This window comes from Malus domestica, chromosome 06 (assembly GCF_042453785.1).
Source record: "Malus domestica chromosome 06, GDT2T_hap1".
NCBI lineage: Eukaryota > Viridiplantae > Streptophyta > Magnoliopsida > Rosales > Rosaceae > Malus > Malus domestica.
In genome coordinates this window covers 23,770,704-23,783,877 of record NC_091666.1, presented here as the reverse complement: position 1 = coordinate 23,783,877, position 13,174 = coordinate 23,770,704, and the positions used below count along the sequence as shown (strand labels likewise).

Here is a 13,174-nt window from a genome sequence, read left to right as displayed (position 1 = left end):
CAGATTGGGCTGGGTCAATAACTGATCGCAGATCGACTTCTGGATACTTTACATTTGTTGGAGGAAATCTAGTTACTTGGTGCAGTAAGAAGCAACACGTAGTGGCTAGATCCAATGTTGAAGCTGAATTTAGAGGTATGGCATATGGCGTGCAAGAATTGTTATTGCTCAAGATTTTGCTGAGAGAATTGGGTTTCAATTCTACAAAGCCATCAAATTTTTATTGTGATAACAAAGCTGCCATTAGCATTGCTCATAATCCAATTAACGTGATCGTATTAAACATGTTGAAGTGGATAGGCACTCTATTAAGGAAAGGTTGGTTGATGGTACCATAAACTTGCCTTATGTAAATAGTGATGACCAGCTAGCAAATATTTTAACGAAGGCACTGTCAAGTAGGATTTTTCATCTTTCACCTAGCAAGTTGGGCATTCGAGATATTTATGCACCAACTTAAGGGGGAGTGTTAACTGAAGCAGCCATTGTTGACTAAAGAATTAGGAAATCAGACATGAAATCCATTGTAATTAATAGAGTAGTTGTAAGCAGTAAATTTAGATATAGGCAGTAGTTTCATAGCAATTTTTTATGACTTCTTGTACTGGTTTCATACATGATCATCATTGCTTGTATTCCTATATAAATCCTCCGACTGGGAGATGAATATATCAAGAAATTAACTCTATTTTGGCAAACCCACACCAATAATCTATGCAATTCCTAAAGAATTATTAGTTAATTGTCACATTAGCATCTGCACATATGCAATGTCGTCATCGTTTCCATCAGCAAACACTTGTTTCAACATAAGCCATACAAAATAATGACCTTCATCGTTCATTCAGTAATTGTTATTTATAAGATTTGAATTCAGTCTTCGAAGCATGCACAGAAGCAGTAAGTTCTGCTAGTAAAATCTTTTGGGAAACTTCATATTTGACATCATAACTTATACATGAGTTTTAATATGCCACCTCTGAAAAAACCATACAAGATTTGTTACTCAAATTTTACTAATTAAAAACGTGTTTCCGACACTAACTCCGTCTAGTTTTCCTCCCATGATCAATAGGAATAAAGAGTGAGGGTGGAACATGCTTCCTTGCTGACAATGTGTGACCTACCCTATTCTAAAGCGCATTGTACAACTACAAAAACAGCCCCAGCAAGCTCTTACGTCGAAAGCTATTGAATCATCAGAGCAACGGCATAGTTCGCATTCGCATTGCAGAAGAACAGTTTTTCGTTCACGTATAGTGTTTCGGATGGGCTATGTTTGCATGAAGCAGAGACTTGAATGTGAAAACTTAGCAGTTCATGCTTCTCAAACCTGCTGTAATTAAGCTTCTTCATTTGGTTTTAATTTACTTGTTAATTTACCGTGTACATTTACATTCTTCGGTTCTAGCGGTTAAGGTAAATTAGGTTAAAAATTTGTATAACAAGTTTCATCTCTTCTATTAGTTAATTAAATCTACAATGGTTACAAATTTATGTTATAAGATTTTCATTTGGTAATTCGGTATCAATTTACGCATCGTTTCCTGGAAGAGTTTCAGCTAGGATTGTTCAGGAACAGCAAAACACAAAGTCTGTTTGAAGATGGTGTGAGCTTCGAAAATTTAGTTGCATTACCAAAAGCGAAAAATATACAACGCACTTTTAGTTGCATCAGTCGAAAATTTAGTAATGCCACTTGTATACTGAAATGTACAATTTAATTTTGTAAGCAGTTGATGCAGAAAGTATAGTTCCAAAAATTTCGAGAAGCTTCTCCGTTTGATCTTTGTTTTATAGAGAGTATGGCCATTGCTGCAGCTTCTCTGTCGAATCAATAGGAGCTCGATACTACCATATCCTCTAAGTTCATCGGATAGCACATTTTCGCGTGCAGGCCATTCCACACATTATCAGCTAGGATGGCATTGACTGCATCCGTTGGATGGAACTGATCCCACCAGACATGATTAGAAGCATCATTGCACGCCATATCTGGCGATAAACACATGACAAAACCCTTGTGCTCCCCCAACCCACAGCAGGCATCAGTAGTTTCATTGAAACCTGAACAAGATCATAAAATTCACACATCATTAGCATGCAGGCACCTCTAACAAATTTTTTGGTACCTGACAGGAATTTACAAGTTTAGAAAAACCTCTCACCGTAACGTGCAAAGTTCTTTATAATATCAATGGAACCTTCAAACACATCGCAGAAGATGATGTTGGAAGCGGGAAGCTCTTCACGTAGCTCCTCGATCATATACCTCATCACAACGTTGAACTCCATTACCATGTTGTTTATCTCCTCAATACATTGACCATCCTTCACTCTGTACTGAAATAAATAGTGAGGCGCACAGCCTATTGGTGCCAGCCCCATCACTACCACCTTCTTCACATTTATGTTGTACAAGTTCTGCACCATCAAAAGACCAAAATCTCTAAGTAATCGGTTAAATTCCAGATTGGGAAAATAATTCAGTATGATTAGGACTTTAGGAGATCATCACCTTAATTTCCTGCCTCAATGTGGATGCTAAAAACTGATTGAAACCCCAGGGCAGATACAGATTTTGCACGTTGGACACGTTACGCAAATAGTAATGTATGTAGTCGTTGATTCCAATCGAAATGTAAAGCACCGAATTTGAGACGAGATCAATTGCAGCTTGCTCTCCCAAACTTAATATAAAATGCTGATAGGTGTCTGTGAACTGCTGAACTTGCTGAGTGAAAGAAACATGTTGACCCTGTAAACAAATTACATTAGTACTATAATTAAGAAGCCGTAAATGCCAAATTAAACATATTAATTGAAGAGACTATATAAAACTGCTGAAACAATGATTCCGGCATACCAATTCTGAGCCACTGGTGAATATAATTCCGGCACCAGCAGACGCAAAATTCAATCCGTGAATCATCTCTTCCACTCTTCCGTTCTGCCCAAGATAACTTGGTACGAAAGGAAGCCCGAGACGGAGCGCTGATACAAAATTCCACAGATAAAAACACTTAAAAGAGAAAATCTTGATACAAAATTTCATCAGAAACATTTGTTCCATGGATTCTCAACACTCAAATTTCATTTTTAACTTAAACATTTCACCAAAAAAAAAAAAAGTTTTGACTTCATCAGAAACATTTTTTCAAGAAAACACACTCAGAAATCAATCAAGTCCTTCAAGAAATGAAAATTGGTGACAAAATCCTTGAATTTTAGATTTCTTCCATTTGGGGTTCCAAGAAAATTAAAAAATCATCGCAGCCTCTGCATTTCTTAGAAAAATAAATACAAATTTACAGATGAATCAAGAATTAGATAAAACCCAGATGAAAAAACTAGAATTTAAGCAAGAAAATGGTTAAAAGAAGAAACATTTACCAAGATAATCGACAGGGATTCTACCATTGCAGAACCTCCCAGTGGGTTGGTGGGTATCGAAGTCTCGACCGTAGGGGAGGCGGTCGGCGCGGGCAAAGGTTCCGAGGAAATTGTTGGTGCCACAGTCGACGGAGGAGTCTCCGATGATGAAGAGCGCCGGGACGAGGGGAGTCGTCTGGAATGACTCGGTTGAAGCTGTTGGGGCCGGAGGGAATGAAGAAGAAGAAGGTGAGAGAATCGGGCTGATGGAATTGATGAGTTCTTGGGAATACGGAGGAGAATACGGTTGCGAAACGGCGGTGGAGATGAAAATGCAGAGCAAAGAAACAAGAAGCTTGATCGCCATGGTTGTGTCGTTTGGAAGGAGAGAGAGGAAGAAGAGGGGGTTTTGGCGGGTAAAAGGGGGCAGTTACGGAATGCAAGTTGCAATCTTGCCATTGGGTTGAATACCACGGGCTTATGATTTCATCTCTGACCCAAATGTTTTTGTGGGCTGGGCTTTGCAATCATGGGATTTTTCTTTGTGAGACGTCGTATATTCAAATATCGTGAATAACGTGTTTGTTACCAACATTCATTTCTTTTGCTTTTTATCGTGAATATATATCATTGTATAAAAAAATTAAGAGTCAATCTCTTAACTTGAATTTGCTCTAATCAAGAGTGAAGACTGAAGCAATTCAAGTGAGGCCTGGAGAGTCACGCCTCTGCTTGATTTTTTTGTTCGTTTTGAAAGAATTTACATGAAAAATATTGGCATCTTCTAGCGCGTCTAGGAAATACTCTTTTTTATCCTCATCATTTGAGTAACAAGTCATCATGATATTACTTCTCATTTTCTTACTATAAGAATAAGGATGTGTACGAGTCCTGCTACCTTTCAATGTTTAAATTAATGATGTCCACTTAAAGTCGAGAATTAAGTGGGATTCTCACTTCTTCAAATCTCCTCTCCTCTTTTCTCATTTTTCTCTTTTTCTTTTTCTTCCTATAAACAAGTCAATACAAGATGTTGACGCGGCTTAATCATGATCGTTCAAATAAAAGAGAATTGGAGGAAAAGAAATTTTAGAGAGAAGAGAATACTACTACGAACTTAACAAAGGTGCCTTTATATTTTTTTGAGTGATGCTATTTAGAGTCAAAACTGAAGGGTGACACACTCTTAATCTCAAATAAAATGTGGACACATAGTACAACCCACCTGTTATAGAGTGTGTTAACAAATGGGAGAAGGGCAATTTGGATATTATGGAAGTTTCACCCTTTTTGCTTGAGAGTACAAGACTCACTCTAGTGGCATATTTTTCTCACCCATATTATAATCCCACCAACAATGAAGTCTCTACAAATAAATGACACTCCAAAAGCTCTGCCGTTGGGTGCAAAAATTATCCCATTGAGTTGTGAGTTCGTTCTAGTGAACTATATAAACATGCATAGCTTTGTTTTATGGGGGACCTTATTATTATGCACTCCAATAACTACCAACAATATTCAATCATCATCAGTTGCTAGCTTCTTACCCTTTAAATTGGAAAGTGCATCCACACTTTTTTCATTCCAGAATTCCTTTTATCCTTATCTTTATCTCTTTTTTGGGAATACGGCTTACATATTGTCTATTCCTTTCACAACCCAATTATGATTATTAGTTTTTTGGGAATAGGGCTCATGTTACTTTTTCGCGTCCAAGCTATTATTATTATATATATTAAAATCTTTATCAGTCATTTTATAAATGAGAAAACTTGTAATTAAAAATTTCTTTAAAAAGTGGATGGGGAGATAAACAACCCATTAACAATTAATACACAACCTATTTATAGTTCAAGCGATTAAGATCGTTTATCATACTTTCAAGTTCTATGTTTCAATTCTCGAGTCTTTCGATATCAGTTGGGTGAGGAGATTGATCATGGTGCTACAATAGTGGTGGGCATTTTGAGCATGCTTCAAAAATCAATTTATGTAATGCTTCTTGATGTGAGGGTTTAGATATGAAGTGTAGGGTTGTCTGGCACATGAAGGGCCATGATACAATGCAATCAGACGACTCATAAAGCATGATCTTCCTACACTCACTTTTAATTATATTTTTTTCCTGATCATAAAATAATGCAACCACTCCAATTAGCTTTGCCCCAAATAAATTTAAAGAGGAAAGTTAAAGGTCCACACATCAAGCTTTTCGTTGCATGACAGACTATAATGTTGTTCTATAATTAAAGGTAAAATTATTTGCACAACAAAGTGAACAAATCGCTTATACATCTTTTCATGAAAATTGTGAACTTATTGATAGAATTACACTTAAAAAATTATTATTGACACTTTAAAACAGTCGTACTTTATCTATTGAAATGCATTTTTATCTTTATATTTTTAGGATTTATGAATTAATATGACTTCTAAAGTGTCAATAGCTATTCTCCAATATAATGTATGTTTATTAATATACTTAGAGTTACAGTGCACTGAGAGTTTGAGACGAGTGGTTTTAAAGTTCTATGAAACTTAAGTTAAATTTTTAGAAATGCATTATAAAAATCAAAGATGGACCTGAAGTGAATTTGTAGTGTTTTCGTAGTTTTTTTTTTTTTTTTTTTTGGAAATTTGATCCATTTCTGCAGTACTTATCTCAATGCAAACGTAGAATATACTATATAAAGTGATTAATTTGCACCCACCAAAGCACATCTTAATGATACCAAACTTAGCTTAAAGGCATCCCAATATTATTTTAGAAATTGGATCCCATCCCATGTTCAATGTATCTACCAATTCTTTCGAGGAACCCTACCTTCTTTAGCCTTTACAAGCATACAAATGCCAGATGAAATGAATAAGCAATGCTTAAGCTAAATAAGCTTAAGTTATCATATTTTCCCAAAAAAAAAAAAAGCTTAAGTTATCATTACTTTGGTAACAATTTGTATTTTATATATTATATTTTGGATTCCAACTCAGCATATGGCTTCAAATATTTGTAAAGTATGAGAACCAAAAAACATCAAGATACGATTTGATAAAAAACCAAAAGAGTGCTGACTAAATTGGGGACCCTATTCGAGTTCACCGGCGATCAAGTTGGTTATTGGACCCTAATCCTTATTAACATAAATTTATAGAATAATTAAGGAAGGGGGTTTGAACCTCAAACCATGTGAAATTTTGTACGTTACTTTGATTAAAATTTGTTATTAAAAATCGTATTAATCTTTCTGCTAAGCTAGTTAGAGACAAATTGGTACACTTTAAGCTTTATGGTGATGATAATTACACGTCTGTGGACAGTGCACATGTGGACTAATTATTTAGAAACCGACCACTTAATTACAAATTATACTAAAGGAACTGTACTTTTTAATATATAGAGTAAATTACATTAGACCATCTCAGTTTTGAGTCATATAATAAATTCATACATCGTCTTCAACTTATGATTTATTGTAATGTCATATTTCCGTCAAATTTTCTGTCAATTTAATCATTAAACGATGACATGGCAGATGCGAGGCACACTCCCTCACACAAAATTTTCAAAAATAAAAAGGCAAATTACATTTTACCACCTTAATTATGAGTCACATAACAAACGTATACCTCATTTTTTAAACATTGCAATGTCATGTATCAACTTACGAATCCGTTGCAATGTCAGACATTGTTTCCTTGTTCGTCAATTTGTCTATTAACTGCTGATGTGGTAGACACGGAACCCACTTCCTCACCTTATGGAACTCCATGCTGCTCATATGTCCACTGTGAAGTGCGGCCAATGGCATTCGTTAAGTGTATCCAAAATATCCCAACAGGATCCTCTCCAGATCCTTTTGGTGAGGATCCTGGGGATTCGTGAATCATGTCTGTTCATCGTACATCGTGCAGTTAGTTTTTGTCAGATACTGTTTGTGTTTAATTTTTAAATAAAAATAATTAAAATAATTTATGACCGTACGATGTATGATGAACAGACAGGATTGACGGATCACCGGAATCTTCACAAAGAGGATCCGGATTCCAAAATATCCTCCATGTCCACCCATTTCTCTTGTCTTTTTCTAGTTTCCGCCACGTGGCTCCCTCTCTCGTTTCCGTCCTCAGCTATTTCCTCTTTCCCTTGGAGGCAGATTGTCTACCCTCCTGTTTGGATGCCCTTCTCATCCCCTCCTATTTGTGCGATCACGGTTAAACCACGTCAACATTGTATAATAATTTTTTTATAGAGATAATAAGACAAAAAGCAATAAGAATATAAAATGTTGACGTGGCTTAACCGTGACCGCACAAATAAGAAGGCATGGGAAGGGCACCCAAACAGGAGGGTAGACAATCTGCCTCCTTTTCCCTTTTTCTCTCCCTCAGAAAATCTGAACCTAAAAAACCGTAAAGATTTTCAGAGCAAACAAAAAAAAAGAACTTGAAACTTGAAGCTTTTTATTACCTTATGAGTTATGCAAAAATGGTGAAGGTTTTTGAAGTGGGATTGAAAGAGGATGAGACTGACTCAGATTCAGGATTGTCGATCGATGACAACTTTAAAAAAATTAGAGAAATCGAAGCTGGCCAACATGTTCAATTTAGAGCCGAGAGAGAACGATTCATCAGAGTCAGAAAGTCCGCTTGTAGATCAACAGATGAAGCAAGAGATGCAGGGGTTGAGAAAGCATTAACTGAAGAGAAAGTCGAAAGAAAAGCGAGGGGCGAAATAATTCCCAAACAAAGGAGCATCCAACGGTAAAGAAAGAGAGGTCGGAGACGAAAAATGTGAATCTGAATCTAAATTGAGCAAAGACAAATGGAGCTGCACTACCCGGTTCAAAAACCGGATCAATACCCATACCTGCCAATTTATCAAATGGGATATCTTAGCGAATAGGATTAGCCACACTTCACCGTGGACAAGTCAACAACTTGGAGTTCTAATGGGCAAGGGAGTGGGCCTTGTGCCTACCACATTAGCAGTTAACAGACAAATTGACGGACAAGCAATCGAGGTCTGACATTTCAATGAATTCGTAAGTTGATGTATGACATTACAATGTTTAAAAGATGAGGTACAAGTTTGTCATGTAACCCAAAGATGAAGTTGTAAATGTAATTTGCCAATTTTTTTTTTTTAATTTGGGTGAGAGAGTGGACCCCGCGCATGTCACGTCATTATTTAACGGTCAAATTGACAGAAAATTTAACAGAGGTTTCGCATTGCAATGAATCGTAAGTTGATGTATGACATTACAATGTTTAAAAGAAGAGGTATGAGTTTATTATATGACCCAAAATTGAAATAATAAAATATAATTTACCCTAATTTATAATATTTTTCTCAAAATTAATATGTGAATATGTTGTTGATACATCGTTCATATATAATATATTTTTTGAAAGAAGACAACTGGTGACAAGCTATGGTTATCCACCCCTTTCGGGGGTTGGAAAGACTCATATAGGCATTTCATCATTTTCCTGGCCACAAGTCTGGCTTCCACACCAGTAGTAGATTTCGAACCTAAGACCTTCAGTTGGTAATTTGAAGAAATTCTCGTAATCCACCTCTATCATTAGACCACCAACTCGTGGTTCATCATTCATATTATTGATATTGTTCATAGTCCATACTTCAATCCCCGATTTATGATATGCAGAGATAAACTTGACCACACTTAAGAAAAATTAACCACTTTTCAGAAGAAGCCTAAAATATTAAAAAATAAAAAATAAAAAATAAAAAAAGAAGAAGATTCATGTATCATCTAAATGCACATGTAGTGTTGTATAATACCATAGTAATAATACAATAAAGTGTGGACTACTCACTTAACTTATTCGTGCTTTGATAGAATTTTTCAGATATTGTCGATTACTAAAATATTATAGTGACAAAAATTATTTCGTGTAAAAATATCCTTCTTAGTTCCAATATAATATTCCAACCCTCACTTAATAATGTCTGCTGTTTATTATCAGTGTGACCAGTGACGGAGCTAAATTGTATTTGTTGAGACAACCAATAGCTCAATGGTGTAAATTCTTAAAATTATCCTAAAATTACATGCGCTTTGACGATTTTTACTCCTAAAATTAGAGAGATTTTTAGGTTTCCTATTCGGAACATCATATGTTATTATATAATTGAAGGTACTTAAAACAAAAGTTCTTCAATTGTTTAATGACGTATGGTATTCCGTTTCATGTTCCGGGTACAATGATAAACCTCTCCTCAAATTATCCTAACCCTAAATGACACACCCTGATCGAGGTCAAGGCATGCTGACCGTCACGTGAGAGTGACGTAGCCATGTGCACAGTGTGAAAGCGATAAAGATAGCAAATATACGAACAATTAAAAACCAGATTACTAGAGTGCACTTCTAAACAGAAAGTAATAGGAGTTAAGTACAACAGTAACACTCCTAGTCAGAGCATAAAGTCTAGGTGCAGTCTAGTATGACAAGTATTAGTTATACAGTACCAGGAATGTCCTACTATTATATGGATAAGTTAGAACTACCGACGTCCTCTAGCCATCAACGACAATCTTACTTAAAACCTGGAGGGGCGCAAAACAGAAAACGTGAGTAGGCAAAAACAAATGTTGTACAAAACCATTTCATTTATTAACATAACTAACCCCTCGCTGTAAAACATGTATTATTTTCCCAGAATCGAGATGTAAGCATATACACACACACACATATATATATGTATGAAATCATAACCATTCAATTCATGCTTCACATAATCATTTTCATATGTATGCCATGCCAAAATATAATAAGTAATAATCCAAGTAATAATGATTTCATAGAAGTATGACATGTTAGCTGGAACTCCTCAGTAGTCTGTACGGCTGAATTCATAGCTCAACTCAATCTAGCCGGAGTCACTATTATGACCTATACGACAATATATTGCACATAAGTCGGAACCACTAAAAAGGGTCTATACAACAAGGTTGGGTGAGATACAGTTATGCTCAATTCTACTTTCTTAATACTAGTTATGCGATAATACGTTAGTCACCTACGAGTCGGAACCACCTATAGCAGTATGTACGACAAGACTGTGCACCTAATTGGATCCAATGTGAGCATATGGTGCGGGAGGTGACATAATTTACAGGCATGTGCCAACTCTCTGGCTAAATCGCAATCACCCGAGGTGCAGGTTGATGAGCTCATCGTTTCTCAGTCACATCTCATATCCAACCAAACATGTTCATCAAGCTACTATATTCTTCAAATAAACTTATATCTCATTTATTTCATGTCATATATTGTATGGCTGCACTTAACATTTCGTTAGGCTGCCTATGTACCCTAAACAGGGATCAAGCCGTTCGTAGTTCACATAATCAAACATAACTTACCTGAACTTACATGTGCCTCCACAGCACCACAACTATATATATATGCAACTATTAAATATATATTCAGAATATAAAGGCATTTGGCATATTATTTCAAAGAATACTTTCATTTAAAACACATTTCTGGGAAATATATCAAGTATATAATTATATACTGAAAACAAAAGCCCACTCACTGGTATGTCGACGGGTTGCCTCCCCCAAGTCTTACCTATATGCGAATTAACTATAAAAATGTTATTTTAAAGCACATAGACCAAACTAGCTAATAACTTTTCATACATTGCTCAATTTGGGTATATGAATATACCACAGTGATCTACTCGACGTCGCGGACGTCGAGATATTTTTAAAATAATTTTCCTAGGGCCCACGCACCCTCACGCGTCGGGGAGGCCATGGTGCCACGCGCCCCCACGTGCATCATCTTCTTCGTCCAGACGCCGGAAAACTCGCCGGCGCTGAAAAACTGGGCAACCCTGTAATCAACGATTTCTCACTCGTTTCTACACCATTTTCCATGAAACAAAAGCCAAAATGAAGCTTAGGAAGTAAGGAACTAAACCTTACCACTTTCAAGCCTTAAAACTCACGGCATTTCACCGGAGAAAGCTCAATAATCCGGCTAAAAAGTGAAACTCCGTTCTACTGCTCCCTGATGTCCCACCTCAACATTGCACTCCGAGCATCGTGAGGATGTTCTAAAGCTCACTATGGTCCTAAAATTCAATGAAAACCTTCCGTTTAAAAGTTGATGAATAGTGACCATCTCGGAGATTCGATTTCCGGGGTTTTCTCACGTTAAACTTCAACCAAAATCTTGCTAAATGACTAAGGAAAGAGACTAGATACTTTTCTGAACCTTAAAATGGCGTGAAACCTCGACGATCGAATCGGTGCTACTGTGCTTCGACGGAACCCTCATGGTTTCTGGATTTTTCGAAGATGATTCAACCAGCTAAGGGTATGGTTAGGTTCGTACTCTTGCAAGAATGTAATGGTGGATCCTAGAAGCTTGATCTGTGAAGGAATAGAGGTCAACGGACTGTGTCCATACAATTTGCAGAGAGAGAGTTTGATGGGAGGAGAGAGAGAAAGGATGTGGATGTGTGTGTGTGGTCCAAATACAACAAATCTCAAACTAAGAAAAACTTAGTTCCAATTATTTAGGACATAACATAATTGGCCCAATTTCTTAACCCAAAACACAAACACACCCACGCTTAAGGGCATTTTCGTCTTTTCATAGCAACGATAACAAAATAATGTATATTTTCGGGACGGGTTGTGACACTAAAGCAGGTTTATCTTACAATGATTAATCAATCCAGAAAACATAAAATTGGAAAACAAATTTGGATATTACAACCAATGCTTACATGCTCATCCAAGCTGGATAATACTCTTCTTCCTTTTTACCAAGATTGTCTTCAGATTTATATGCTACCCTATCTTAGATTGTCTATCTATAAACAAGTTTTAAGTCTTAATCCATGACTTATTCAATGTCCTTATTAAACAAGTTTAACGGAAAAACGGAAACTTAAGTTTGTAACATAATACGTCAGACATATATGAGTTATGTTCGAGGTTAACAAACGAAATGCAGTGAAAACGATTAATCCATAGCTTTGTAACAAGGGAACTTTAACGAAAAGTACCCGGTACTGTTCACTTTAACGAAAAACCACATTTTTACACTAAAAAGTCAATCCTGGTACTATTCACTTTACCCTTTATTTTGTCCTTATCATTAAAACTCAAAGTTTTCAAACCCTTTTCATTAGTTTTCCTTTGTAACAATAGGTTTTCTCTATATTTTAGATTAACTAGCATAATTTTGATTTTTCAGTTAGAATGGTCATTAAGATTGTCGCAACTCTTTAGTTTGATACCTGAGAAAATTGATAAAAGTGGTTATGAGATTGTCCACCGTCAATCATTTTCATCCTTCTATGGAAAAACAATCTTTGTTAAATTGAAGAAACCACAAATTCAAGGGGAGGGGTTGATTTGACGAAAATAGCCTTAATTTAACAGAGTTTTTTCACAGAAAGACCAAAATGATTGAGGGTTTACATTATCAGTGACTACTTCTATCGATTTTAAATTTCAAAGACCGAATTGAGGAGTTATGTCAATCTTAAGAACAATCTTAAGTAAAAAAAAAGCCATAATCATTTGATTATTATCTTTTACAGCAATAATCTCAATTTTGTCTTCTCTCTTTTCATTTTCCCGGGAATTTCCTATTTACCACCTAAATGTGCTCCCCCACCCACAAGACAAACAAACAGACGGCCGTTACAAAAAACATAGTTAACGTCGTCGGTATCTCGGATTTTTCAAACACACAAAAAACCGGCAAGCACCTCCCGTTATAGTCGTTCTGGTCAAACCTTTATAAAA

General features: G+C 36.1%; 1 protein-coding gene across 1 annotated transcript; it reads right to left on the bottom strand.

Annotated features, from left to right (window-relative positions):
* Window positions 1-1,613: 1,613 nt before the first annotated feature.
* LOC103400703 (GDSL esterase/lipase At5g08460) lies at window positions 1,614-3,782 on the bottom strand. The gene is made up of 5 exons (XM_008339366.4): window positions 3,394-3,782; window positions 2,867-2,994; window positions 2,519-2,758; window positions 2,169-2,424; window positions 1,614-2,067 (listed from the first exon to the last, which is right to left on the bottom strand). The coding sequence occupies exons 1-5, from the start codon at window positions 3,737-3,739 to the stop codon at window positions 1,835-1,837; spliced, it is 1,203 nt and encodes a 400-aa protein (XP_008337588.3). The 5' UTR covers window positions 3,740-3,782; the 3' UTR covers window positions 1,614-1,834.
* Window positions 3,783-13,174: the final 9,392 nt, after the last annotated feature.

Excerpts from the sequence above, each read along its gene's own strand:
- LOC103400703 (XM_008339366.4), bottom strand. The coding sequence starts at position 3,739 with ATGGCGATCAAGCTTCTTGTTTCTTTGCTCTGCATTTTCATCTCCACC. Across the intron at positions 2,995-3,393 it reads AATCCCTGTCGATTATCTTG|CGCTCCGTCTCGGGCTTCCT; the intron begins GTAAATGTTTCT and ends ATTTTGTATCAG. Across the intron at positions 2,759-2,866 it reads TCACCAGTGGCTCAGAATTG|GGTCAACATGTTTCTTTCAC; the intron begins GTATGCCGGAAT and ends ATTTGTTTACAG.